The sequence below is a fragment of the Ictidomys tridecemlineatus genome, chromosome 3 (genome assembly GCF_052094955.1).
Source record: "Ictidomys tridecemlineatus isolate mIctTri1 chromosome 3, mIctTri1.hap1, whole genome shotgun sequence".
Lineage (NCBI taxonomy): Eukaryota > Metazoa > Chordata > Mammalia > Rodentia > Sciuridae > Ictidomys > Ictidomys tridecemlineatus.
Genome location: NC_135479.1, coordinates 45,043,636 through 45,070,860, shown reverse-complemented (window position 1 = coordinate 45,070,860; position 27,225 = coordinate 45,043,636). Strand labels below are relative to the sequence as shown.

General features: G+C 48.8%; 4 protein-coding genes and 1 long non-coding RNA gene across 10 annotated transcripts in view; 4 read left to right on the top strand and 1 right to left on the bottom strand.

The window, feature by feature from the left end:
* Prpf8 (pre-mRNA processing factor 8) overlaps nucleotides 1-1,861 on the top strand; it is a 34,542-nt gene extending 32,681 nt beyond the window's left edge. For 2 of the 3 annotated variants that reach the window (XM_005327904.4, XM_021728159.3), the window contains exons 40-43: nucleotides 665-805; nucleotides 961-1,100; nucleotides 1,193-1,395; nucleotides 1,537-1,861. In XM_005327904.4, coding sequence (XP_005327961.1) covers nucleotides 665-805; nucleotides 961-1,100; nucleotides 1,193-1,395; nucleotides 1,537-1,691 — 639 coding nt within the window. In that variant the 3' untranslated portion in view covers nucleotides 1,692-1,861. The remainder of the gene's footprint in view (nucleotides 1-664; nucleotides 806-960; nucleotides 1,101-1,192; nucleotides 1,396-1,536) is intronic. The other variant, XM_040269277.2, reaches the window with a different exon arrangement.
* A 557-nt stretch (nucleotides 1,862-2,418) lies between these two features.
* Rilp (Rab interacting lysosomal protein) lies at nucleotides 2,419-5,951 on the top strand. Of its 2 annotated transcripts, none has more exons than XM_005327903.5 (8): nucleotides 2,419-2,808; nucleotides 2,887-2,974; nucleotides 3,064-3,170; nucleotides 3,255-3,434; nucleotides 3,716-3,861; nucleotides 4,308-4,430; nucleotides 5,100-5,183; nucleotides 5,445-5,951. In XM_005327903.5, exons 1-8 carry the CDS (start codon nucleotides 2,581-2,583, stop codon nucleotides 5,587-5,589), a joined length of 1,101 nt encoding a protein of 366 aa, XP_005327960.2. In that variant the 5' UTR covers nucleotides 2,419-2,580; the 3' UTR covers nucleotides 5,590-5,951. The 2 variants fall into 2 exon arrangements, with proteins under 2 accessions (XP_005327960.2, XP_005327959.2); XM_005327902.5 differs by having other exon boundaries at nucleotides 2,421-2,808; nucleotides 2,881-2,974.
* A 139-nt stretch (nucleotides 5,952-6,090) lies between these two features.
* Nucleotides 6,091-17,522, top strand: Scarf1 (scavenger receptor class F member 1). The gene is made up of 11 exons (XM_005327898.5): nucleotides 6,091-6,509; nucleotides 6,839-6,900; nucleotides 7,140-7,241; nucleotides 8,348-8,870; nucleotides 10,047-10,265; nucleotides 10,643-10,771; nucleotides 12,164-12,258; nucleotides 12,677-12,797; nucleotides 13,729-13,850; nucleotides 13,927-14,073; nucleotides 14,705-17,522. The coding sequence occupies exons 1-11, from the start codon at nucleotides 6,292-6,294 to the stop codon at nucleotides 15,646-15,648; spliced, it is 2,682 nt and encodes an 893-aa protein (XP_005327955.2). The 5' UTR covers nucleotides 6,091-6,291; the 3' UTR covers nucleotides 15,649-17,522.
* Nucleotides 17,511-22,516, bottom strand: LOC120884178 (uncharacterized). The gene is made up of 3 exons (XR_013436248.1): nucleotides 22,249-22,516; nucleotides 20,379-20,444; nucleotides 17,511-17,876 (listed from the first exon to the last, which is right to left on the bottom strand). It is a non-coding gene; the product is annotated as an uncharacterized LOC120884178 (long non-coding RNA).
* A 53-nt stretch (nucleotides 22,517-22,569) lies between these two features.
* Nucleotides 22,570-27,225, top strand: part of Slc43a2 (solute carrier family 43 member 2) — a 46,692-nt gene continuing 42,036 nt past the window's right edge. Inside the window, exons 1-2 of one of the 3 annotated variants that reach the window (XM_078042621.1) lie at nucleotides 22,570-22,691; nucleotides 23,580-23,776. In XM_078042621.1, coding sequence (XP_077898747.1) covers nucleotides 23,617-23,776 — 160 coding nt within the window. In that variant the 5' untranslated portion in view covers nucleotides 22,570-22,691; nucleotides 23,580-23,616. Of the gene's footprint in view, nucleotides 22,692-23,052; nucleotides 23,180-23,579; nucleotides 23,777-27,225 lie in introns of those variants that run through there. The other 2 variants (XM_005327896.5, XM_078042620.1) reach the window with 2 other exon arrangements.

Sequence of the window (27,225 nt, the reverse complement as noted above, 5' to 3'; positions counted from 1 at the left end):
GTGCTCACCTACCATGTGTGAGGCACTGGGTTTGAGCCTCAGCACCACATAAAAATAAAATAAAGATATTGTATCCACCTATAACTAAAAAATAAATATAAAATAAAATTCTGGCTAGTGCTGGTTTTCCAGATGTGGTATTCAGCCTGTGGAAATTAATTGAGCTGGCTGGAAATGGGGACATATACCTATAATACCGGCTACTTGGGAGGCTGAAGCAGGAGGATTACAAATTTGAGATCAGCCACGACAGATTTGTGACCAATCTTCCCAATTTAATTAGACCTTATCTGAAAAAAAAAAAAATAAAAAGGGATGGAGATGTGGTTACAATAAAGTACCCCTGGATTCAATGCACGTTACCAAAAGGTTATGTAGCTCAGTGAAGCATGCCTCAGTTCAATCCCCAGTGCCAAAGAAAGAAAGAAAAAAAATTCATTAGCTGTGTGCTTGTTTGTTTATTGATACTAAGTAACTATCAGCTGGGGAGCTTGAGAGCAGTACAGATTCCTAGATTATATCACAGATTATGATGAAGAAGTCTAACACTTTGAACAAGAACTCCAGGTGATTCTGATGCAGGGGTTTTGGCTCATTTTTGAGAAACTTCATTCTTGTTCTAACTCTGGGTTGGAACTAAGACTCCTAACCCCCTCATCTCCAGATTGCAGGGTACCTGTATGGGGTGAGCCCACCGGATAACCCCCAAGTGAAGGAAATCCGCTGCATCGTGATGGTTCCACAGTGGGGTACTCACCAGACTGTGCACCTGCCTGGTCAGCTGCCCCAGCATGAGTACCTCAAAGTAAGTGGTGGTAATGAAGCTTGGAAGTGTAGGAGCTTGAGAATATGTGCCTTTTTGCCCTCAGGGAGAAGACAGGCAGGCATGTTAGTCAAATGGATGAGAGTTCTGTTTGCACATGGGATTCTGAACAGTTCTTTACTGGTATTTGCCCATAGGAGATGGAGCCGTTAGGTTGGATCCACACTCAGCCCAATGAGTCCCCCCAGCTGTCACCCCAGGATGTCACCACCCATGCCAAAATCATGGCTGACAACCCATCTTGGGATGGCGAGAAGACCATTATCATCACCTGCAGGTGGGCTTGGACCCTCTTAGGAAGAAGTATTGTGGGGCAAGTAGGCATTTCGGGTCAGGGGCTGAACTGTCACATGTCCTTGTCCTCTCCAGCTTCACACCAGGTTCCTGCACATTGACAGCCTACAAGTTGACACCCAGTGGCTATGAATGGGGCCGCCAGAATACAGACAAAGGCAACAACCCCAAGGGTTATCTACCCTCACACTATGAGAGGGTCCAGATGTTGCTGTCAGACCGATTCCTTGGCTTCTTTATGGTTCCTGCTCAGTCCTCATGGAACTACAACTTTATGGGTTAGTAGGCTGTGTGTGAGGGCAGCATGGGAAGTAGGGACAGGGTTGGGGATAAGTGATGTCATTACCCTTAGCCCAGTGGCCCAGGCTGGTTGCGGAAAGGAGACCCTTTTAACATTTAATGTTTCCCTCTCACCTAAGGTGTCCGACATGATCCCAACATGAAGTATGAGCTACAGCTGGCAAACCCTAAAGAGTTCTACCATGAGGTGCACAGACCCTCCCACTTCCTCAACTTTGCCCTCCTGCAAGAGGGAGAGGTCTACTCTGCAGACCGCGAGGACCTATATGCCTAGTTGTTTCCTCACCTCCTCCTGTTTCAGACTTTTCAAGTGCTGAAGCCTCTTATGCCCACATACAAGCTGGTGACATTCAGCAGCTTGGCCCTTTTTTCCTTCGTTTTTGTGCTTGTATCATTAATGGCTTGTATTCCTGAACAACATAATAAATTTTGTATAAATAGAAATTGAGGGTTGGTTGCTTTTTTTTTTCACCCTGCCTGAGCTCAAATTCTGAATGTGGAAATGACAGGGGGCTGGGACAGTTGTTCACAGCTTGGTGCTGGATTCTATCTTGAGTGAGTAAAAGGCTCCCTCCTGTTCAGGGCTTTGGACCTGAATATCCCCTAGACTTAAGGAACTGATGTGGGATTGGGTTTTCACACTCTACTGACTTGACTATCTTTATGGTTTCTTTGAAAAATACTTGTAAACCATCACCATTTTTCAACATACTTGGAGAAGTTGCTCCCCTTTCTGGGTTTAGCTCTGTAGCTTGTGGTCTGTAGTTGTAGCATACAGTCTAGTCTCAACTTTTCTGATACTGTTGGTAGAGAAACAGCACTCACTGGCCTTCAGTCTCACTTGCCTGGAGTGCTTAGCAGCCAAGTCCACTTCTGGACTTGGGCACAGGGGTGGAGCCTGGACTGGGTGCTAGGGGGAGGGCCTGCCTACAATGACCACTAACAACACCGGGCCTCTGCTTTTGGACACCTGCCTGGGAAATGGTGATTCGGTTCCCTGTGACCTTGGGGGTTGAATGGGACAGGGACAGGGTGTCCCTTGTTGCTCCTCCCCTGTCACTTCTACCCCGCCCTTTACATTCCTAAACTTCCTGGGACAGAACTGTTTGGCATTTTCCGGTCCTAGTTGAGGGCTGGGGTGCCCTAGGTCTTCTGGGGGGAAAATGGAGCCCAGGAGTGCAGCGCCTGGGCCACCCAGCTGGATACCTCAAATAGCCTCGGGGTCTGCGACAGCAGCTGAGCTCGTATATCATCTAGCGGGGGCCCTGGGCACTGAGCTGCAAGAGCTGGGGCGTCGTTTTGGTCCAGAGGCAGCGGCCGGGCTGGTGCCACTTGTGGTGCGGGCACTGGAGTTCCTGGAAAAGGCTGCTGTTGGGCCCGCCCCGGACTCGGTGAGTCACTCCTCGCTCTGCTTACCCCACCGTAGGGATGGCAGGCTCTAATCCCAGCCTGTACATCCCCAGCTGCAGGTGTCTGCCCAGCAGGCCGAACTGGAGCTACGGAGGTTGAGGCAGGAGAATGAGCACCTCCGTAGGCAACTATGCTCGGGACCGCAGGGTAAGTCCAGGCCCCGCCGGGACCAGGGTGGGCTGGGGACTAGTTAGGGCCTCAGCTCCTGCAGGCTGACACTAACACGCCTTCTTCAGAGGAGCACGCGCTACTGCAGCAGCTCAAGGAGGTGACGGACAAACAGCGGGACGAGCTCCGGGCTTATAACCGCGACCTTCTGCAACGTAGCGAGGAGATGGAAGCCGTGAGTGCGGTTGGTAGGCGTGGGGCGGGGCTCAGGCGGGCCTTGGCGCCCCGCCTGTCAGCTTTCTTCTCGCTCCACCCGCAGTTGCAGGAGCAGCTGCAGCGCCTCCTGCTGGTAAATGCGGAGCTGCGACACAAGCTGGCCGCCGTGCAAGCCCAGCTGCGGGCTGCACAGGACCGCGAGAGGGAGCGTGAGCTACCACTGCAAGGCCCTGGCCAGCAAGAGCAGAGACCTGAGCTTGATCCAGTGACTCCTGAGGACCCGGTGAGTGCAGGAGGAAGGTAGGGACCCGACTCAGACCCACAGAGTCTGGCACTTATTAAGCACTGGGCAAGTTGTACCAGGTACATAGCAAATCCTTTGGAAGGTGACACATAGATTTGCACCTAAGACCCACTCAGCTGCAGCAGTGCCGCCCTCTACTGTTGCACACTTGCCCCCAAAGTCTTCCAATCACTTTCCCTAGCCTTCCTGTGATAGTATTAGGGTTTAGGTAGGAAGGATAATGGAGGCTGCCCTCCTCAATCATGTCTGCCCTTTCACAGATGCATACCCCACCACAGCCAGACCACCCTCCGGAGGCAGGGCAGTGTGGCTTCAGCAGGGAGGAGGTTGAGCAGATCCTTCAAGAGCGGAATGAGCTCAAAACCAATGTGTTTCTGCTCAAGGAGGAGTTGGCCTATTTCCAGCGGTAAGAGGCTAGGAAGAGGAGGTGCCTCCACTTACTTACCTTGGGCCTCAAGTCACCCACTAATTCTTTATTCACTGATATATCCACTGTGACATATGCCAGGCTCTGCTTGGGTACTGGGAGGACATGAATTAAATAGTTCCTGCTGTCCTGGAACTTCATCCAAACATGTGTGTGTGTGTGTGTGTGTGTGTGTGTGTGTGTGTGAGAGAGAGAGAGAGAGAGAGAGAGAGAGAGAGAGAGAGAGAGCGGGCGCAAAGGGTCACAACAGCAGCAGCAGCAAGTAGGGAAGTATTCCTAGGAAGCAGGCCACCTATAGGAAGATCTGAGAAATGTTAGCAGTGCAAAGCAGTATTTCAGGAAGAAAAAGGCAAATGGGTAATTGGACTGGAACCTACAGTTGGCATCCTCACTGCTTTCTCCCTGCCACTCCCTCTCTCCTATAGGGAACTGCTCACAGACCACAGAGTCCCTGGGCTTCTGCTTGAAGCCATGAAGGTGGCTGTCAGGAAACAGCGAAAGAAGATCAAGGCCAAGATGTTAGGGACACCAGAGGAAGCAGAGAATAGGTAGGATCCTGCCTCCATTTCCCAGATCCAGCCTTTCCTCTCTCCCTCCCAAGTTTTGCTGAGCCTGATGACCTAGATAGCCACTTCTTAGCATTTGCTGACCTAGTGGTCACCTAGTTGAGCCTGCTGACCCAGCCTGGTCACCCCTTATATCAATCTCATCTAGTCACTTCTTGGACCATCTAACCTGGCCTCCTTATCCCTGAGTCTGCTGTCTAGTCTGTCCTGCTAAGCCTGCAGCTATGATTAGGTCACTCCTGGGCCTGCTGACTTGGCCTGGTCACACCCTGAGCCCACGGTCCCACTTGCTATCGTCTTTCTGGATCACACTTCTCCCACCTGCCCTGTCTGTTGTATAATCTGCTGAAGAAACCTGCTAATGCTGCTTCTCCACACTCAGTTTTCAGTTTCCTGCCTTGACTGGGTCTATCTGTTAGAGAAATGGTTCTGGGCCTGCAGCTTTGCCAGGGGCCTGCTACCTGCCAGGCTATAAAGTAAAAGCCTCAAGATGTCCTGTGATTCCTTCACTCCAGCTGGGAACCCTGAAGTCCTTCTGTCCTTCCCTGGTGCTCCTGGAGGCCATTTAAAAAACTCCACGTGAGCTGAACTCCTGTTGTCCCTCAGGGCCTCAATATGTGGCCCTCACATCTTCTCTTTCCTCTGTCTTAGTGATGATGAGGATGGCTCCTGGCTCCAGCTCTCTAGCAATAAAGGAGATGATCCCCCACCCTCTGAGTCCAGAATACAGAGTTTGTATGTTGAGGGAAGGGAAGGGCAGGAGGGGAGGTGAAGGAGGAGTCCTGTTTTTTTTCCTTTCCTTCTCCACTGCCTCTCACCGTGCTATCCTGAGCTCCAACAAACCCTCCCTCCTGATCTGACCCCATTCAGCTCCCCATGACCACACACTGCCCTTTTTTCCCTCTGTATCTCCTTTCCCACCACTCCCTGCCCTCGTCCCATATCCTTGACTTCTCTGGCTTTCTGGTTCAAAGTACCTCCTGGCTCTCCCTCCAGCTTTGGCTCATGGTATCACAGTGAAGCAGAGGCCTCAGAAGCTAAGACCAGCAATACCACTCCCGGTGAACTAGGGGAAGAAGAGGAGGCCCCACAGCAACCTCACTTGGAGCCTGTGGGCACCCCTCCAGCCCCCAACTCCTGACTGGTGCTGCTCTGCTTTTGATAAACATCTTGGTCTGAGGGCCTCAGCTGCCCCAGAGGCCTGACTTCGGGGTCTGGCAGTGGGTGAATGTATGAGCTCAAATGAGGATAGGGCTCCTACCTTCACAGCCCTCTCTGGTGCTCATCTCCTGTCCTGCCTGTGCTCACCATGACAGGGAGCTTAGCCTGCTTACCTTCCTGACTTTCCTACACCAAGCCTTGGGCTATCTGTGTAAAGGTGTTTCTTCTCCAAGTTCCAGTTTCCCCATTCAGGAGATAGAGGACTGATTATCTACCTGTCTGAGGATTTGTACAGATAACTCCAGCTAATGTAATAAAGCAACCCCCCACAATACCCAAAAACTTCTCCATGTCTGTCTGTTAGTGGGCCATCCCACCTCCCAAGCCTGCCAGGAGCAGGGACAGCCAGAGGTTTCCTCATGGGGTTTCCTTCTTGGTTGGTCGCTGGATGGAAGACTTCTCTCAGCTCTGGCTTCACTTTGGGAGTACTGTCTAATGGAAAGCCATGCCCACCCCCTTGCCTGTTCTCTGTATCCAAGGACATAGGCCTTTGTTCTTCCTTCCTGCCTCCAGATTAAGACCCATAAACCCACTCAGTTCTTACCATCAGCCTTTCTTTCCCTTTCGTTTCTGAGTGTATGGCCTTCCTAGTACCCATGGGGCCCTTTCAGGGCGGAGCATCATGTCAGTCCACCCCTCCGGCCTGGTTTCCTCAGGAAAAGCCTTGGGAGGAAGCAGGGAGGGGGTTGGGAGCTGTGGGAGCCAGATTAACTCAAGTCCTCCCACTTTATTGGCCGCCATGGGGCTGGGGCTGCTGTTCCTACTGCTGCTGCTCTGGACTGCAGGGATCCAGGGGTCTGAGCTGGATCCCAATGGGCAACACGTCTGCATGGGCAGCAGGTGGGTCTTGGGGAAGACTGATGGGGATGATGCCTGAATTATTGGGGCATTTCTGAGAATGAAAAATTGAGGCATTTCTGAGAATGAGGATGTAGAGGGAGAGGTCTTGGCACTAAAGGGAAGGGTTTTGAGGGATGATCTGGCAAATAGTGGATAGTCAGGGCAGGTGTTATTAAGGCCAAGGAAGGAGACCGGAGTGGACGGGCACAGCGGGGTAGATCTCCCTCGATCTCCCTGGTGGTCTGAGGCAGATTACCACACCTCAGCTGGAGCCAGTGATTCACCCTGTGTGCTGCATTGCCACCAGCTGACCCCTTTCTGCCCCACAGCCCCTCTGCTGAGCTGCAGTGCTGCCCAGGTTGGAGGCAGAAAGATCGAGAATGCACCATTCGTGAGTAGCCAGGCTGGACCCCCAGCCAAGGAGATGGGAGATATCACCCAGTGACAACCCTTTCTTCCTACTCTTTCCTCTCCAGAGCCCTAAAATCAGGGTTCATCCTGTGACACACATCCCCAGCCTTATGAGGGTGGCTTTTAAGGGAGCAAAGCCTCTGAAGTGGGTAAAAGGGAGAGGGTGTCCCCTGGTTGTGTGTGCCCCAGACTTTCAGACCTGGGTGGGGTGTTTTTCAGCTATCTGTGAGGGACTGGATGCCTGCCAGAAAGACGAGATATGTGTGAAACCAGGCCTCTGCCGATGCAAACCTGGATTCTTCGGGGCCCAGTGCAGCTCCCGTGAGTCTCAACTGCAGGATGAAGTTACTGGGCAGAACTAAGTGGTGGGTGGGGGAGGGAGGGGCATGGCAGAACAGATGGAAATGTAACCTTAGAACAGCAGGGCCAGAATCCCCACAAGTCATTTATTTGTTTGTTTGTTTGGTACCAAGGATTAAACCCAGGGGAGCTTAACCACTGAGCCACATCCCCAGTCCTTTTTTATATTATATTTAGAGACAGGGTCTTGCTGAGTTGCTTAGGGCCTCACTAAGTTGCTAAGGCTGGCTTTGAATTCATCATCCTCCTGCCTCGGCCTCCCCATTCCCCCAAGTTTGCAAGTTTGAGGAAATTAAGGCCCAGTTACAGAAGTGATGTACCTCTGGTAGATGTCCTGAGTCATCTGTTTTTTCTCTATATCCACAAAGCCCTGCCCACTTGGGACCTTTGCCTCGTTTTTAACTTCTTAGAGAAAATGCCTGTTATCCCTGTTAACTGTGTAATTTAGTCTCCCCCATAGATACCTTATATATGGGTGGAGGGCAGGAGACTCCAAACCGGACTCTCTGCCCTCTCTGGCAGAAGAGGGGGATAGAAAGGAGGTTGGTGGACCCATAGCCTGAAGGTAGGCCCCAGGAATCCCTGGGTGGGAAGTTCAACAGGGGTTTGTGAATAAAGCCCCCACCCACTATGTATGACTCTGGGAACACCCCCTTTTCACTCAAGATCTCTGAGTGTGCTCTAGACCATCAAGTGGGAGGCTGGGCCCAGGCTAAGAGGTTTTTTTTGTTTGTTTGTTTTAATTTTTTTCATTTAGTATAGATGGGCATAATACCTTTATTTTATTTATTTATTTTTATGTGGTGCTGAGGATGAACCCAGTGCCTCACTCATGCTAGGCAAACACTCTACCTCTGAGCCACAATCCCAGCCCCAGGCTAAGGGTTTTTGTAGTTCAGAGTCTGGAGCAGGAAGTGAGCTATTCTCCAGGAGGACAGGTTGCCAGATGTTCCAGGATCCGTCCTTGTCTCTTGGAGGGTTGGCTGGACCCCTCTGCTTTGAGGAAAGGACGGGACAAGGATCTGTGCCTGGCCCTGAGCCGATTTCCGTTCCCTGCAACCCTGCAGGCTGCCCAAGCCAGTACTGGGGCCCCGACTGCCGTGAGACTTGCCCCTGCCACCCACACGGCCAGTGCGACCCAGCCACCGGCAAGTGCCAGTGCCAAGCGGACCGCTGGGGCAGACGCTGTGAGTTCACGTGTGCCTGCAGCTCCCACGGCCGTTGCGACCCTGAGACGGGTGTGTGCCACTGCAATCGGGGCTGGTGGTCATCCACGTGCCGCCGTCAATGCCAGTGCAGTTCTACATCACAGTGTGACCAGTCCACAGGAGCCTGTCTCTGCCACTCAGGCTGGTGGGGCCGCCGCTGCAGCTTCCGCTGCTCCTGCAATGGCTCCCCTTGCGAGCAGCTTTCGGGCCGCTGCATCTGCCAGCCTGGCTGGTGGGATTCCGAGTGCCGTCAGAAGTGTCAGTGCGTGCGTGGCCTCTGCAGTGCCACCTCCGGTCAGTGCTCTTGCCCTCCTGGCTTCCACGGCGCGCGCTGTGAGCTGCCCTGTGCTCCCGGTAGCTACGGGGTGCAGTGCAGCAAAAGGTGAGCCCCCCCTCCAAGGAGCACCAGGGAGGACCCAGGTCAGGGGGAGTGAGCAGGAAGAGCAAGAAGAGCAGGAAGAGGCAGGTACCCAGTGAGAAGTGCTAGACACAGAGTGGGGGATCCTAGTGCTATCCCCCCAAAATATACAAGACAGGGAGGAAAGAAGAAAAAACCCCTGGATACCCCTGGGTTGAGCCCTCCCACTCCTTTCATCCAATTAGTTAAAGATATAATACTAGCAAGCCATACTTAGGAAAAGAATCACGATTCAAAAGAATGGCCCTTTAAGACTCAGTGGCTTTCAATTATTGATCAGCTCAAGAACAAGAAACTACATCCCACATGACACATGTAGCACATTTTATAACGGAAATAAAAGTAACTAGACAATACATCCTTATATTTATACATACACATACACTGTAGTGTTTTCCTTTTTTCATTTTCTAAATGCTAGTCAAGATTGGTTAAACTGGTTTTATAAACTCCTTTCTTCCCTTTTGATAATGGATCTGACCCAAGTCTATCATATTTATTTTTTGTGGTGCTGAAGATCAATCCCAGTGCCTCACGCATGTGAGCAAGTGCTCTACAACTGAGCCACAACCCCAGTCCCTGATTTTTTTTTTAAGGTTGGTCTTGCTTTATTCCCAGACTTACCTTGAATTCCTGGGCTAAAGTAATCCTTCTGTTCCAGGCACTGAAGTAGCCTTACAAGCACACTGCACTGCATGCAGTCTATAATTGACTTTTTTACATTTTAATGTTGTGGGATAGAAGATAAACCACTGAGCCCTGATCTCAGGGATGGCATAGTGTGGGAGAGAGAAAGGAGAAATGAAGAGAAAAGGAAAGCTGGGCAGAAAGCAGGTGGAGGGTAGAGTGGTAACTTGGTGTCCTGGCTTTACTATAGCTTCAGGTGACCCTGGGACCTAGGGAAGGATGGATCATAGAGCAAGGAGAGAAATGGAACCCTGTGAGAGCCCTCAGATATCATCTATCCGATCTTTTTATTGCACAAAACAAAGAAACTGAGGCTTAAACCTGCCTGAGTCACCTAACTGGGACCTGGATGCTCTCTAGTGCCCCTGAAGATCTGAGTGGGCTATAGGTGGGTTGGAGGAGTTGGGCTCTCCATCTGTCCCTGGTGCTCCCATGAACTCTTTCTCTTACCAGCTGTGGCCAATGTGAGCAGAATGCATCGTGCTCCCCAGACACAGGCCACTGTGAGTCCTGCAAGCCAGGCTGGGATGGGACCCAGTGCCAGCAGCCCTGCTCACCAGGCACCTTTGGCAAGAACTGCAGCCAGCAGTGCCCTCACTGCCGGCTTGGGGAGGCCTGTCAGCCAGAAACAGGCCACTGTCAGCACTGTGACCCTGGCTGGCTGGGGCCCAGGTGAGGACGCCACCCTACTGAGGGTGGACTAGACTTTTCTATAGGATCCTTACCTTCCCCAACACACATTCAGCCCTTGGGGCTACCTCCTGGTAAAACTGAGGGTCAAAGAAGAGTTTTGAGGGTGTCCTGGGATGCACGCTCTTCTAACTTCCTTACCCCTTGGGGTTTCATTCCCCTTTTCCCTCTAGGAATTTGTAGTCTGTCACCTACTGGTTTGGTTCTAGGTTCAAGGCCCTGTTTACACCTGAGCTTCACTGCTGAGGAGTGGCCAGTTGGGTTTCTGAGTCCTGGAGCATGGGGAAGGTGGGTAGGGTCCCCACTATGGGGGCAGACCTGCTCTACCCTCCCCATCCCTGAGTCTTGTCTCCCCTCAGATGTGAAGACTCCTGCCCAATGGGCACCTTTGGGGAGGGCTGTGGCTCTACCTGCCCCACCTGTATTCAGGGCTCCTGTGATGCTGTAACAGGAGAATGTGTCTGCAGTGCTGGCTACTGGGGGACCAGGTAAGGACTGAGCCCTGTGGGCAGGAGGGTACTGGGACTGAGTAATGGTTCCTAAACTTTCTTTCCTGGGGCTTTCCACCTCTCAGATACCTGTCTACCTTTTTCATAACTCAGAAGTTAGTACTCCTGTTATGAGATCATATCATCTGAGGAAAGTCATAATAACAAATCTAAAAGGACTAAAAAAAGAAATAAGTAAGATTTTAAAAAAAGGAAAGAAAAACAACCAGCAGCCCACTAAGTCATGTGTACAGGATAGTGAAGCAGCTAATAATTAGGGGTTTTAATAGTGTATGCTTTAGAGAGTGAATACTAGTCATGGCTGACTAATATCTAACAAAACCTGTTACTGAGGAGCTTGACCAGTGTCAGGCAGGGTGTAACAGTGCATGATCTCAAGTTTTCTTTTTGTTGTTGTTGTTGTTTTGTTACTAAGGATTGAACCAAGAGGCGCTTAACCACTGAGCAACATCCCCAGCTCTTCTGTTTATTTTTATTTGTAGACAGCATCTTGCTGACTTGCTTAGGGCCTTGCTAAATTGTTGAGGCTAGCTTTAGACAATTCTTCCGGCTCACCCTCCAGAGCTGCTGGGATTACAGACATGTGCTACCACATCTGGAGGATCTCAAATTTTTTTTCTTTTTTTTTTTAATATGTATTTTTTAGTTTTAGGTGGACACCATATCTTTATTTTATTTCTTACGTGGTGCTGAGAATCGAACCCAGTGCCTCACGCATGCTAGGCAAGCGCGCAACCACTTAAGCCACATCCTTAGCCCTCAGATTTTCAATCTGAGATCTTAGGGGGGAAAAAATGAAAGAAAAATAATTTAAAAGAAAGAATAAAAAAAGGACTTACTCCCTAATTGGATGGGACCTTACTTAGGGATAGGCTCTAGACCCATTGTCATTTCCCTAAGGTCTTCAGATGGAAAACAGTGTCTCCAATCAGGTTTTCACTTATGAGACAGCTTGTAATGTCAAATAGAAGAGACCTCATTTTATAATGGAAAGGTCCGAGGCTTGGAAAGTTAGGGTCAAGGCCAGGCTTGACTCACACCTCCATATCCTAATAGCACCTCCCTGAATGCCACTGGCATCTTGCTTATTTCACATTAGTTCTGGGTGGCTAAGGGGCTGAGGATAGTCAGAGGTAAACCCTGTCCAGAGTGCTGTACATTGGCCTGCCAATAGATAGGCAGCTTCAAGCCTGAGGGTTTCTTCCACTGCCAGAGGCAATTAGAATGTGACTCAGAAGTGAGATTCTTGGGTATCATCCAGGGAAATGGCAGGGGGTGGGTATAGTACTCAGAAATCTGCCTTCCCTCTCCCCTGCCCACCTCCATCCCTTTCACCCAGCCTTCAGCCTGCCCCTCCTTGTTACCCCACAGCTGCAACAGTTCCTGCCCATCTGGCTTCCATGGAAACAACTGCTCTATTCCCTGCCAATGTACAGAGGGACTCTGCCACCCTGTCTCAGGGGCCTGTGAGTTGGGGAGAGTGCAGGGAGGATGCAAGGTGCTGCAGTAAACAGGGAATATCTCAGCCTTTCCATAAACTCCAGGAGCCCCACTTGCTAGCAAATCTGAGCCTGCTTCAGAGACATTCCTGTTCTTGGAATCTGTATGGATGCTCTGGGATCCCGGGAGAAACCAGGGTAGATCCAGGAAATGAGTGGGCTGGCTTGGACTCTGGAATGGCAGAGTACAAGAAAATCAGGATAAGAATTTTTAGAATGGGGCCTGGTCCGTCAGGAGGGGACAGACAGCAGAGGCTGGCTGGAAGAGAGAGAGGTACCCATAAATAGAAGACTCTGGGGAAGTAGCAACTCAGAGCTAAACATGAGCCATCATGCATGGAAGAGCAGAAATTTCTGAGTGTTTGACCATCTCTTGTTTCCCCAGGCCCTTACAGTAAGGATGCCATCCTCACTGCTGGCATCCTGGTCCCTCTGCTGCTGCTCCTCCTGGGCATTGCCTGCTGGGCCTACTACCGCTGGACCACTGGGTTGGACCCCAAGGACAGGTGAACACTGGCCGGTCCCATCTGGTTTCCTTTCCAGGGTGTGGAAGGGCTGGTCTTGTCAGTGCTTAAATCAGAGGTAGTGGAGACAGTTGGTGGTTCAACGGAGAATATGGCTTTCTAAGAGACAGAAGGGAGGAAGGAATGGGCCAGTGGGGTTGCCATAGGGGAGTGTTGCTCAAAGGTAGCTCTGTTCTTCACAGAACGTCCTCATGCCTCTTAACCTCTTGGAGACTCAAAAGTATGGAGGTTTAGAACAGGAAATGTGGGGGCAGGAGGATTATCATCCTCAATTCATAGAGGTCACTGAGGCCATAGGTGACCCAGCTAGTCACGGCACACACACAGCCCCCAACCGGCTCTCTGGATTCTGTCCAGTTCTCTCATGGCCTGATCCTTGAGTGTGTCCTGTGTGCTATTGGGCATCCACAGATAAGCAGATCCTGTTGTCCTTGCCCCATGGCAGAGAGCCCTGGGGTGGGGAAGAAGCCCCTCCCAGGAAAATGAGGACATGTACAAAGGCCATCAGACCAATGTTGACAGGTGGAGTAGTAATGACTGCTTGGAAGCAGAGAAGCATAGGGACAAAGACAGGCTTACTGGGGTTCAACTAGGATGACAATAACAAAGAGCTACATTTTGGAAAACCACTGCCAAATACTGAGAAAAAACTTCCTGAGAAAAACTCTGATATAAGATTGTTGTCCCCATTTTACAGGGAGTGAAGTATGAGCCAGAGTTGTTACCCAGGTCTCTATGACTCAAGAGCCATGCTGTTTTCTGTGATTCAGACCTTGGGCTCGGTAGTTAAGATTTTATTCTATAATTGATACAGAGCCATTGAAGTAGATGTAGCTGCCGTCATACCCTGCCAAGGTAACACAGGTCACTTTGTGTTTTGTGCACTGACCACCCTTCCTACCCCACTGCTTAGGCCTGTGAGAGATGGTGCTGCCTTGTCCAGGATGAAGCAGCAGGTCTGGGGGGCGCTGACCAGTCTAGGCTCTGCCCTGTCCTGTGGTTCCCTCAGCAGACACAAACTTCCCTGGGTGACAGGTAAGGACTGAGGATGGGGTACTGGGATGGAACAAAGATTCCCATCAGGCTCTGTGCTGATCTGTATCCCCTACAGTCTCTCACCATGACCCAGAGGTCCCCTTCAACCACAGCTTCATCGAGCCACCCTCTGCTGGCTGGGCCTCAGATGACTCCTTCTCTTCTGATCCTGAGTCTGGAGTAGAGGACGAAGTTCCTGCCTACTGTGTGCCACCCCAACAAGGTAGCCCCCAACAGCCCAATGAACCCCTGAGCAGCTCTTCCCTCCAGCAAACATATAAACTTGGATCTACTTCCCATTCTATGATAGTTATTGATCCTGGCTCTGGGGACACAGTAGAGAACAAAATAGATTATTTTCAGCAAGCCTGTAGTCTGGTAGGCAGTAATCAGACACTTATAGGACAGAGTGATAGATGCTTCGATGGGGGATACACTAGGGTGGGCTCATAATCTAGCCACGTCTGGGCCGACTGGCATCAGGGAACACGTCTGTGTTGGTGACAGCTGTGTTGTCTGGCAGGGTTAGCTGGAGTTAATAAAGTAAAAGTTACAATTGGGATGGTGTTTCAAGTAAAGGGAACAACGTTTATGATGGCCCTGAGGGAGAGGGATGTGGCTCTGTGGCATTGCAAGTTTCAACTTGACTGGAGTGTACTAGTGATTCAGAGCGGGAAGGGGTGGTAGAAGAGTGAAGTAGCAGTATCTGCTGAATTGGCCCCTTCCTGCCTCTCTGCATCTTCCCTCCTTTCCTTGCGCCATTTTTGAGGCTTCCCAGAAGATGCTGAGCTGTAGGTGGGATGAACTGGGGTGGCCAGCCTAACTGCAACAAGCTCTTCTGTCTCCTTTGCCAGGGATGGTCCCGGTAACCCATGCAGAGTCAGCAGAGGCCAGCCTGGCTGGTGGCCCCTTCCCTCCCCCAGAGGATACCTCCACACCATTTGCTATTCCACGTACCTCCAGCCTAGCGCGGGCCAAGCGACCATCAGTTTCCTTTGCTGAAGGCACCAAGTTTGCGTCACAGAGTTGCCGAAGCTCAGGAGAACTCTCCAGCCCATTCCGAAAACCCAAAAGGCTCTCCAGGGGGGCCCAACCAGGTCCTGAAGGTCAGGAAGCCAAGGAGTCCGCAACTCTGGAGCAAGGAAACACAGATGAGGCTGCTCCTGCTACTGTTAGCCCTGGAGATTCTGCCATTGACCACCAGTACTACCTTGAAGACCAGACAGCAGCTGAGTGTGTGGAAGCCATTGACAGTGGTGTCAAGGAGACCTCAGATCCTGTGGCCACAATCTACATGCTGGCAGGGACGCCCCAGAGATCTGAGGGTCCTGTCTTATCTATCTTTCGGCATTTTGGTAATTTCTGGAAAGGTCAGGCAGAAGCTAAGGTCAAGACTGCCATCCCTAAGCCTCCACGCCGAGCCCTGGGTCAAAACAAGAATAGCCCTGGGCTGGCCTCTAGTTCTGCCAGCCAGAGGCCTGGTGTTATTGCTAAGCCACCACGCCGGGCCCGGGGTCAGAACAAGGGCAACCCTGGGCTGTCCTCTGGCTCTGCCAGTCAGAGCCTTGGCTTAGCTCCCAATGCCAAACTCAGTTGTACCATGGAGTCTATAGGAGTTAGATCAGAGGAAGTGTCGAGAGGGGTAGGGGATGGCATTGAGAGCTCAGGGAGGGCCCAGGAGCCAGTCATTGGGAACAGCCCCCCAGAACAAGATCTCCAAAAGCAGGCAGAAGAGGAAGGGCAGGAGGAGCCCTTGTATGAGAATGTTGTACTCGTGTCTGGGCCACCAGAGTCCTAAGGACCCTGAATTTGGGGAACTGAAAGACTGTGGATGGGCGGAAGGGCAGGGAGGGGGCACCAGAACTACTTATGGATCAGATTATACTTTGTGATGGAAAATGATCCCAGAGCCAGATCAGCAGAGCCTCTGCCTTGGAGAAGGCCAGAGTTAGAGGCCAGTTGGCTATGCGCCCTGGCAATGCTGGAAGCCTGGGCAGAGACCCTGCCGGATGGGGTCAGGAAGGGGGAAGAGATGGCTACAGGGACTTTTTCTCTGTTATTCTAAATTCTGCCCCAAAGGACTATTATTTCCTTCATTTGCAAAACATTGTTCTGGAATCGGAAACAAACTAAATGTTTGATGATGAAGATAGACTAAACAAATATTTCTTAGAAAAATCGTGTACAAGGATAAAATATTTGTGCTATACTAAGTATGTAAAAAGAAATTTAGAAATAAGGGTATACAGCGTAGCTTTTTTTTTTTTTCTTTTTGTGTGTGGTGTTTGGGTTAGAACACAGGGCCTCAGTCATGCTAAGCATGAGTATCACTGAGTACTACTGAGTTACATTTTCAATTCCCTGTGTTTCTTTATTTTTTGAGGAACCAGGGATTGAACCCAGGATCTCAAGCATGCCAGGCATGAGACTTTGCCACTGAGCTACAGCCCCAGCATTTTTAATTTTTTATTTTGAAACAGGGTCTTGCTAAGTTGCTGAGTTGACTTTGAACTTACAATTCTCCTGCCTCAGCCTCCTGAGAAGCTAGGATTACAGAAGTGTGCCAACAAGCAGCCAGACCCATTGTTTTCCTTCTATAAATTTTATTTCATGTTGCCTCCAAATGAATTTTTAGAATTCTCCCTTTTTGTGTACTTAGTGACTACTTTATGAACTTTTGTGTGTGTGTGGCAGGGGGGTACTAGGGATTGAGCCCAGGGGTGCTTTTCTACTGAACTACATTCCCAGCCCTTTTTATTTTTTGAGACAGGTCTAAGTTTCTGAGGCCAGCCTTGAATTTGTGATCCTCTTGCTTCAGCTTCCTGAGTTGGTGGGATTGCAAGCATGTGCCACCACACCTGGCTATGTACTATTTTTTTTTAAACAAATGTATGTGCATAAGAGTAAAAGACTTGAACTTGGCATGGTGGCACACAACTGTAATCCCAGTGACTCGGGAGGCTGAGGCAAGAGGATCCCAAGTTCAAGTCTGGCCTCGGCAACTTAGTGAAACCCTAAGCAATTTAGCAAGGCCCTATTTCAAAATAAAAAATAAAAAGGGCTGGGAATATAGTTCAGTGGTAGAGCCCCAGTGGGTTCAATTTCTAGTGCAAAAATAAAAAATAAAAAAAGATTTTAGGGAAAAGCATCAGCTTAGATTATATTTTTCCTGGGAGATGACATTGCAGTTGAATATTTATTTTCTTCTTAAACTTTTGAGTAATTTGCAAATTTTCTACAGTAAACATTTTTTCTCACTAGATTGAATTTTTTAAAATAATTTTTTGAATATTTGTTTTAGTTGTTGCACCTGTATTTTATTCATTTTTTTATATGTGTTGTTTAGAATTGAACCTAGTGCCTCATAATACTAGGCAAGTGCTCTACCACTGAGCCACAACCCCAACCCTAGACTGAATTTTTTTAAAAAAATTATGAAAGGTGGGGCTGGGATTATAGAATGCTTGCTTAGCATGTGTAAGGCACTGGGTTTGATTCATAGCACGGCACAAAAATAAGTAAATAAATAAATAAAATAAAGTTATTAAAAATGAGGGGCTGGGGTTGTGGCTCAGTGGTAAAGTGCTTATCTGACATATGTTTGGCACTGGGTTCGATTCTCAGTACCACATATAAATAAGTAAATAAAATAAAGGTTCATTGACAACCAAATATGTATATATATTTTAAAAATTATTGGGCTGGGGATGTGGCTCAAGCGGTAGCGCGCTCGCCTGGCATGCGTGCGGCCCGGGTTTGATCCTCAGCACCACATACAAACAAAGATGTTGTATCCGCCGAGAACTGAAAAATAAATATTAAAAAAAAATTCTCTCTCTCTCTCTCTCTCTCTCTCTCTCTCTCCACTCTCTTTAAAAAAAAATAAAAAACAAAAATTATGAAAGGTAATTTGGTTCTTTGTTAAAAAATAAAAAGTGCTAGCTGGGGCAGTTTCAAGTACCTGTAGTCCATTACTCAGAAGGTCGAGGGGGAAGGATCACTTGAGCCCACAAGTTTGAGACCATCCTAGGAAATAAAAAGAGAGCTCATATGAAAAATAAAAATAAATGAAATAAAAAGCTATAACATTACAAACATGTATAAAGTAAAACGAAGATTTCCCTTTTTCCCTAGAGGCAGTCTGGGGATAAGACAGAGGTCAGACTTATTTTTCACTGAGTGCTTGTTGGTCTTATTTGAATTTTGCTGTTATATTACCAAGTCAGAAAAGAAGGGGGAGGGCTGAGTCTGCAGCTCAGTGGCAGAGTACTTGCCTAGCATGTGTGCGGCACTGGGTTTGATCTTTAGTGTGCATAAATAAAGTAATAAAAAGAAAAGAAGTTAGGGGAGGGGTGTCCCTTTCTATCCCAGTGTGCAGAGAATCTTACAGTTGAGATACTCTGATTTCTTTTTTCTTTTTTTTTGTTTTTTTTTTTTTTTTTTGGTACCCAGGATTGAACTCAGAGAGCACTCAACCACTGAGCCACATCCCCAGCCCTAAATAGGATGTGAGGATGTATTTTAGTTAGAGACAGGGTCTCACTGAGTTGCTTAGCGCCTTGCTTTTCACTGAGGCTGGATTTGAACTCTCGATCCTCCTGCCTCAGCCTCCCAAGCCACTGGGATTACAAGCATGTACCACTGCCCAGGCTTCAGATTTCTTTTTTTTTTTGTACACATGTAAATATATGTTTTAAAACATACTAAGCATACTATTTTTCAACTTGCTTTTTTTTTTTTTTTTGCAGAGCCATTGAACTCAGGCCCTTGTAAATAGTAAGCATGGGCTCTATCACTGAGCTACACTCCTAGCCCTGCAACTTGCTTTCACACTTAGCAAGATATTCTCTATAACTTTCGAAGTCAGTAAATGTAAAGCTACCTCCTTTCATAAAATATGACCAGGTAGAATTCCATCATGTGGAAATATGACAGGTTATTTTATACCATGCCCATTGCCAATGGACAGCTGAGTTGCTTCTGATAAAATAAAATGTACCCACATTTCTTATTGCACTAGTATACATTTTTTTGTAGAATATATTCCTAGGAGGGAGCTGTTGAGTTATAGTGTAAGAAAATTAGAAGTTTCTATACTTCTTCCAAATTGCCCTTCAAAATAGCTGCATGGGTTTGTAGTCACAAATTAAAGGAATAAGCATGGTCAGGTTTCATGGCACAAACCTATAATCCCAGCTCCTTGGGAGGCTCAGGCAGGAGGATCATAAGTTAGAAGCCATATTTAGCAATTCAGCAAGACCTTGTCTAAAATAATATTAAAAACAGTGCTTGCCTGGGGCTGGGGTTGTGGCTCAGTGGCAGAGTGCTTGCCTACCATGTGTGAAGAACTGGGTTCGAATGTCAGCACCACATATAAATGAATAAAACAAAGGTCCATCAATAGCTAAAAAATAAACAAATAAATAAACAGTGCTTATCTAACATGTAGAAGACCCTGAGTTCAATCCCTAGTGTATCTCTCTCTCTCTCACACACACACACTCACACACACGGGCATTCATTTCCTTGTAAATCTAATTAGGTAGAAAATGGTAAGTTATTATTTTAGCACAAATGGAATAAAGTAATACATGTTAAAGTTCTTAAAATCTTTATACAAATTAAAAAACAAAACTTTCTTTTAACCATCAAAAAACTGATATGTCTGCATTTGAGGATGTTGTTCAGTAATAGAGTGCTTGCTTAGCATACCCAAGGCTCTGGGTTTGATTCCCAGCACTGAAAAAAAAAATCTCATTTCAATTTGAATTTCTATGATTATTCTAAGGTTGAGGTCTTTTCAGACCTTAAATTGCTATTTGTATTTTTCCTATAGATAATCTGGGTATATTCAATTTTGAATTGAATTGTTCATGTTTTTCTGGTTGATTTGGAAGTACATTTTCTGTATCAAGAATATTAATTCTTTGCTCAGTTTGTGATAGATTTTTAAAAACCTATTTAGAGTTTCTTCTCTTTTTCTTTACAAGGGGAAAGGTCTTCTCTACCCTAAAATTAGCGAAATAATCTATATTTTCTTCTGGTATGTTAGTGGTTTTATTTTATTGTTATTGTTGTTATTATTTTTGCAGTGCTGGGTAGCAAGCCCAGGACTTTGCACATGCTAGGCAAGCCCTCTATCACTGAGCTCCATTCCCAATGGTTTTATTTCTTTTATAATTTGGCAACAGTGCTGGTGTTGTGGCATTAGTACTCCTGACAAAAAACAAAGGTTTCACTCAGATCTAGACTCAAGTCCCAGCTTCAACATTTCATTTTGTGGCTCTGGAAAAGTTGCTTAAATCCTCTGGTTTTTCTTTTGAAAAATGAAGACAATGCCCATCTCCTAGTGTGTTTGTGAGGATTAAATGGCACAAATGATGAAAAGCATGTAGTATATGTTTAGCTCTCAATAAAAGCTAATTATTATTGGCACTACCATCGGATCTGGTGTCATAGAATCTGGTACTTTTCAGAACTTTCATTTTTATTCCACAAACCCATATTGTGTGTCTCCATTGTGCTTACTTCAGTATTAGGAGCTGGTTATCCAAAGTTGAATAATACATATTCCTGCCCCAAAGTGTTTATAGTCTGTGGGAAAAGTGGATACAACCATGAATAAATAACTATGAAATACCATATTAGTGGACAAAGATAGCAAAAGGTATTACAGAGTGCCAGGGAAGGCTTCCCAGAGGAGGTGCTATTCAAGAAGGGGCTATAGTGAAGGCCAGAGGTGGAGATGAGAATAGTGGCATAAGAACCACAAGCAATTTGACAGTGATTGGAGCACCTAAGACCAGGCAGGTCAAACAGCCCCAAAGAAGAAAAAGATGTGTTGGTGGAGAGGAGCCCATATGGGTAAAATTGTTTTTTTTTTTTTAGAATTCTTCAATATTTATTTTTCAGTTTTCAGTGGATACAACATCTTTTTGTTTGTATGTGGTGCTGAGGATTGAACCCGGGCCGCACGCATGCCAGGCGAGCGCGCTACCGCTAAAGCCACATCCCCAGCCCCCCATACGGGTAAAATTGTGAATGAGAACTTCAACTTGCAGAACAAATGGTAAAGTTTCTGAAAAATTTTAGCAGAGGTCCTATTTGCATTTCCCACAGTTTACTGGATGGGGTGGGGAATGGATTTGAGTTGTATGATTGTGTGCTAGGGATATAAATGGACAGATTAAATATTTAAGAGATACGGCTGTACTGGTCTGGTCATAGCAAGTACTTAACAAATATTTGTTGAAAGGATGGTTCACTATATTTACCTTATTTAAGGGAGATCGGGAGTGGCATAGTTTTGAGGGAGAAACTGAATAATTATTTTGGTGATGTTGGGGATTGATCCCAGGGTCTCCTGTACACATCCCTAGCCATGGAAAGTGAATTAAAAGATGTATTTGAGGTCTGGAGAGAGTCTTCAGGCAGTTGGCTAAAGGAAAGCGAGTGAAAGAAGGGAGAGCTGTCAGGTGCGGTGGAAACCTTGAATAAGAATCTATGGGGTGGGTAACCCAATAGGTAATCAGCCAGGATCCTCCTGGCACAAACCAACAATACCAACCAGCACTGTGCTGGAGAGGATGTCCTTGCAGCGGCAGTTCACGGCAGCAGAGGGCGCCCTGGGACTGGGGGAAGCGGAATAGGAGGCTACTGGGGCTCCTATAGCATTGGGATATTGAGCCAGCTCCCGGAGTACACAGACTCTGGGGAACACAGGGTTTTCCAAGGTCAGGCTAGAGCCTCTGGTCAGGAAAACCCTGCCGGACAGCAGAACCCTTAGAATCCAGCAGTTCCAAGGGGCAGGGCCGGCTCTTCTGCTCAGGGAGGCCAAAGCACTCTTAATCCCTGGCGACCCCTCGCACAAAGACCACACAGATACAAGCAGCTTGGCATTGCCCAGGGCTCACTCTGCTGAGAGGACCCATACCCGAAAGAGATGTTCGGGATCAGGGAGCACAAAAATGACTGATCTGAGTTAGGCCACCCAGGGGATCAAGGAAAGCGGGAATTCGAATGGAAGCTCCAGAGTCTGAATGGAGGACCAGAGAGACAATGTCCTAACACTGGACCGATAAGACCTCAACTCCTGCTTTAAGATCCTCAAGGGATACCTATTATGGACCCAGCAGATGGCACCTAGGAGAGGGCAAGAAATCGGTGAATAAGGAGTGCAGGGAAGAGGGGTCCGAAGACCCCGAGACCCACAGACTACACCTGGATGGGGACCACCATAGGCAGGAGAGCGAGGAACCAGAACATAAAGCCTGAGGAAGTCGGGACAACATCGCTGCGAGGGAAGGAGGCAAGTGGGGACTTCCGAGAGTGAAACGACCTGCGCGGAGTCACAGCATCCACGCGTGAAGCCTAAGGGCGCAAGGGAGCTGGAGACTACCTAGCGGGTCAGAGGAGAGCGGAGTGCGAGATCGGAGGCGACCGCCACGCAGCTGGGGAAGTCCGAGGAGCGCGGGAACGCCTAGCTGAGGGCCCAGCCCAGGGTCAGGGCTCCGGGTGGGGCTCTGGAGAGGCGGTGGAGCAACGTCCCGGGGGTTCCCGGCCTGGCTGCGGCTCCACTTTAAAACAGCAGAGTCAAGACAAGGCCCACAGCTGCCCCAGGCCCCCCCAACTCTCTTGTTTGTCTTCAAGTCCGGCCGGAACCGGCTTCTACTTGCCGGGGGGCGGGCGGGTGGATGATGATTGGTCAACGCCTGTTTCCAGCCCCCACTCAGCCAATCAGCAGGCAGCAGTGTTTTCATCTTAGGGTCGGAATAAAAGGGCTGGAATAAAAGAGGGCAGAAAAAACGCCGGGCGGGCCCGACACACATCAGTAGGAGCTGGGTGAGCTGAATCCCGGGGATCCGGGTCCCAGGCCAGGGAGTGGGGGGTCAGAAGCCGCACAAGAAGGGGCTTAGAAAATTTGTGAATATGAGAGGGAATAAACTGGATACAGGATCCGCCAGGGAATAGATTAAGAACCCGGGAGGGAGCTGAGGGATGGAGGGGCCGAAGTCTGCTTCTATGGAAACGGACTGATTGCCGAGGTAACAGCCCGGGATGGGGGCTCTTCGGCAGGATCGCGCCGCCGGTTTGAACCGGCTTCGCCTCTCCCATGCGGGGTTCGCGTGGCCGCAGCGCCTAGCGACCTAGACAGTGGCCAATGGTGCGGCAGTTCCTGCGCGGTCAGGCCAATGAGCGCTCCGTGGGCGGGCCGTTCCGGGGCTCGGTGCGCTGATCTTGTGGTTGAAAGAAACAGCACTGAGGAAGGGTCTTGAGTGCGGGCGGGCGGTCGGGAGCTCGTCAGGGTCCCTGGGAGTGGCAGCACTCAGGTATGCCCCTACCGAGGTGGCCATACCTTAAGCTTTTTCCCCTTCCGGCCCCTGGGCTAGCTATGTCAATCCTGAGGGGGTTAGGACTAATTCCACGTCCTTGAGCATGCGTTAAGTCCATTCTTGCCTCCATGCCTCAGTTTACCTCGGAATGTGCTGAGGAAGAAGTCTTTCTGCCTGGCCAGGGAGGCTCCAGAGTAGCTGAGGGCAGTGTGGTACGAGCCTGCCGTGGATTGAGGGGTGGCCCAGGTCTGGGACAGGGCTGGGGATTGCTTGCTTCACTGCACGCACCTATAGCCAGGGCCGCGGAGGAGTGACCATCTCCCCGCCTTGGGACAGCGGTCGGGGGCGGCCGTACGGACTGGGTAGGGCCGGCGCTGACGCCGAGGTCTGTGCGCAGGTGGCTGCAGAGCCAGGCTGCCGCGCCGCGCCGCACCATGGCACCCACCCTGGCCACTGCCCATCGGCGCCGCTGGTGGATGGCCTGCACCGCGGTGTTGGAAAACCTCCTCTTCTCGGCAGTCCTCCTGGGCTGGGGCTCTCTGCTCATCATGCTGAAGTCGGAGGGCTTCTACTCCTACCTATGTACTGAACCAGGTGAGATGGACGCCTTGGGCTGGGTACGGTTCCTGGAGTGGGGTCTTTGGGAGAGGGCGGATTGTAGTGAAGACCTGGCCAGCAATGCCCCTCTCGCTGCGCAGAGCGTCCCGGGTTTCCAAAGGCCTATTTGATCCTAACCTAGCTCTGCTGGGTACGTGTTATTATTTTCCCGTTTCATGGATGAATAAACTGAGGCTCAGACCAATCTTGTTATTTGCCCATGCCGGAGACTACCATAGACCCAAAACTGTCACATCCAGGAGTTTTTTCTACTAGCTAGGAACTGGACTTATGTCCTCTCTGTGCCTGGAACATTGCTGGCCTTGCAATAAACATGTTGCTCCGTGGTTAAGAGAAAGAGGAACTCCTGATTTAGGGGCTGGGGTGCAGCGAGAGAGAGAGGAAGTGGCTTTGCCTCCACCCCAAGGAGGTTTCATCTAGAATCTAGATTTTTTTTTTTCAGTCAGGCCATTATGGAGTCTTCTAAGGGCTTGCCGGATACAATTTCTTGTCTATTTTTGCTGCTTTATGATTCTCCAAAGGCCACTTCCTCCCACGGGCAATGAGAACATCTCAGTGGCCTTCCAACCCCATGGGGAGGAAGAGGAAGGGGGACATTTATAGAAACGATGCTAGGTTTGCTCCCTTCTCTTTGCTCCACCATTGGTGTTGCAGAAGGCAGGCTGAGGATGCTTGCAGTACATGAAGTCTGTCCTCTGCCCCTTCCCCTAAGGTCATACCTTCCCACCTTAATTGCTTACAGGTCAATAGGTTCAGCCAAAGAAGCTCCCAATTTCTACCTTCCTTCTTAGGCAACTGTGTTAGGAAATGCTTCCCTCTACCTTCTCCTGATCCCAACAGAGGCTGCATAATAGTTGAACTCACATAATGTCTCTCTCCAGTGCTTGAGCTCCTTCTGATGGAGATATCCTAGATATTTGTGCCCCCAGCATTGCCACTAGTGCTTCTTTTGTTTTCAGAGTTCTTAGCAGGAAGAGAAAGATTTGGACCAGCCTGCACTGCCTGTAACCCTGTGTCAGATCCTCCCCTCTTTCCCTTCTCTGATCTGTCCAGAATATTCCTGAGTGTCTGAGTGTCTATGGAGAATTAGCAGAAGTTAAGGGCAAGAGAAAGGGAGGGAATGCAGAGGCTGCCTAGAAGAGGACAGAAAGTATATCATTTATAACCAACCTTTAGCCTTTAGCCACTCAGAAATATTTCCTAATAGCCTAAGGGTTCTTGGCAGGCCTTTCCCCACATCAGCAAGAAATCTTGGGAGATGGGAGAGTCAGACCTTGTTCTCTGAACAAGCTTTCTGTTTTGCCCTAGAGATGTTAGGAGATTAATGACTCTTCTGAAAGGAACAGGTTGGACTGTTTGCCTCTTCCTCTCTTTGAGGGTACAGAGAGGGTTTTAAACGCACACGAAAATCATCATCCCTTGACAAAGCTGTTAGTAACTCATCCAGACCAGAGACTGTTGCAGTCAGATTTTTTACCCCACTGTGGTGTGAGAAAGGTCAGATTCTAGTTTTTTTTTTTTTTTTCACAGATTGTTCACTGATTTATTTTATGGTATTGGCAGCATGGGGCTGGTCACTTCATTCCTCCTGCAACCTTGGCTTCTTTCCTTTCAGTGGGAGGAGTCCCAGAGATTGTGCCAACACAGTGCTGAGTTGGTATTTAAGTCCTTGAGAGACTTGACGACAGGTTATTCCTACACACCAAAGTGAAGGTGAAGGGTCAGGATTGTGGGTTGAACATCAACTTCTTATCCTGTTTCTTTGCTCCTGCATCTGATTTTGGTTTTTCTGATTATCTGGCAAACCCGCTGACCTAGCATCCTCTTGGGGGAAGCCTGCTGATTCCTCACAACTTATCTCCCTGGCCTCCCTGCTCCTTGCATCTTGGAATCCCTGTAACCTTTCAGAGTCAGAAACCCTTGTGCTTCCCTTTACTGGGAGTGCCTGGCAAAGTTAAGGTCAAGGTTTCCACTCAGGCCTAACATTTTCAAACTTGGTGGATGGCTGCATTGTAGAGAAGGCCATTTACTGAATTTATTGAATTAGACTTGAAGAGTTGACCAGTGTATAGCTCATTGAGATGCAAATTTCTCAGCTTTTTTGTTGCTTTCAGGATTGACGTTGGAGTTTGTTCTCTAAAGAAAAATTTGCCTGAACCTGTTAAAAGGTTCCCGGAACCTTTATTTGGGACTGCAGCCAGAATCTGGCTATGGACACGGTGTTGGGTTCCAGCTTGGTGAGGTGGGAGAAGGAATTCTCTTTTGTCCCTCAACTTGTTTTGCCTTGCCCACCAGACAATCAGAAGTGACAGGGATGGGGCTGGGAATTGGATGAACTTGGTGTAATATCCACCAGGCAGATGTTGGCAGCTGGATACCACCTTAAAACCCCTGATGTGGACAGAAGACCAGTTAGTTTCCCATCCTGGGAAGAGTGGGACTTTCCCAATGTTGTGTCCTTTTAGCCTCTAGATGGACACTGTAGCCACCCACACCCGACCACATCTTGGAGGAAAGGAGAAGAGAGGCTGGGACAGCAGAAGACTAGTGACATGGGGAGACATCAGAGTTTGTAGGATCTGGGAGGTCACTTGGGAGACTTGGTTTTATTCTCAAGGAAGAAGCCATAGAGGTGGAGGAGCGGGGACTCGTTGGAGCTTTTAGAAATTGTGGAGGGTGTGCTGGGTGCTGGGTGTTGGGTGGAATGAGTGCTGTGAAGTGGAAATCTTCATGGCCTCTGCTAGAGGAAGGAACCACCCAGCCATAAACCTGAAGGCAGACCCAGGTTCTGAGCTCTTGACTATATGGCTGCTGTGCCTGTGGTGGTAGGGAAAAGGGCAGAAAGACTTCTGTCCCTCAGGGAAGCAGAGCCAGCCCTGGTCCCCACCCGGCCAAGTGGGGGTACAGATGTGGACAGGAGAGTCCCCTGCTACTTCAGGGCCTTCTGTTTTTATGAGCTTCTTACATATTCACAGCCCAGTGATTGACATCTTTCAACAGTCTAACATTTTGCACTTGCACACGTGTGTAGTTTGTGGGTTTGTGTATGTTACTGGGATTGAACTTGGGGCATTCTACCATGGAGCTACATCCCCAACTCTTTTTACGTTTTATTTTTTGAGGCAATATCTTACTAGTTGCCCAGTCTGGCCTCCAATTTATAATCCTCCTGCTTCAGCCTCCTGCGTAACTGGGATTCCAGGCATGTGCCACCACTCCCAGCTAACCTTTCACTTTTATCATTGTATATGCGACTGTTTTTACTTTTTTTTTTTTAACTTTTTTTGTTGTTTTTTTACAGTGCTGGGTATGGAATCCAGGGCCTCACACCTGCCGGCAAGGGTTCTACCTGGGCTCTACCTCCAGCCCATTCCTGGTTTATTTTGAATTTTTAGGACAATCCCATTAGAACCAGTAAGAGGGGT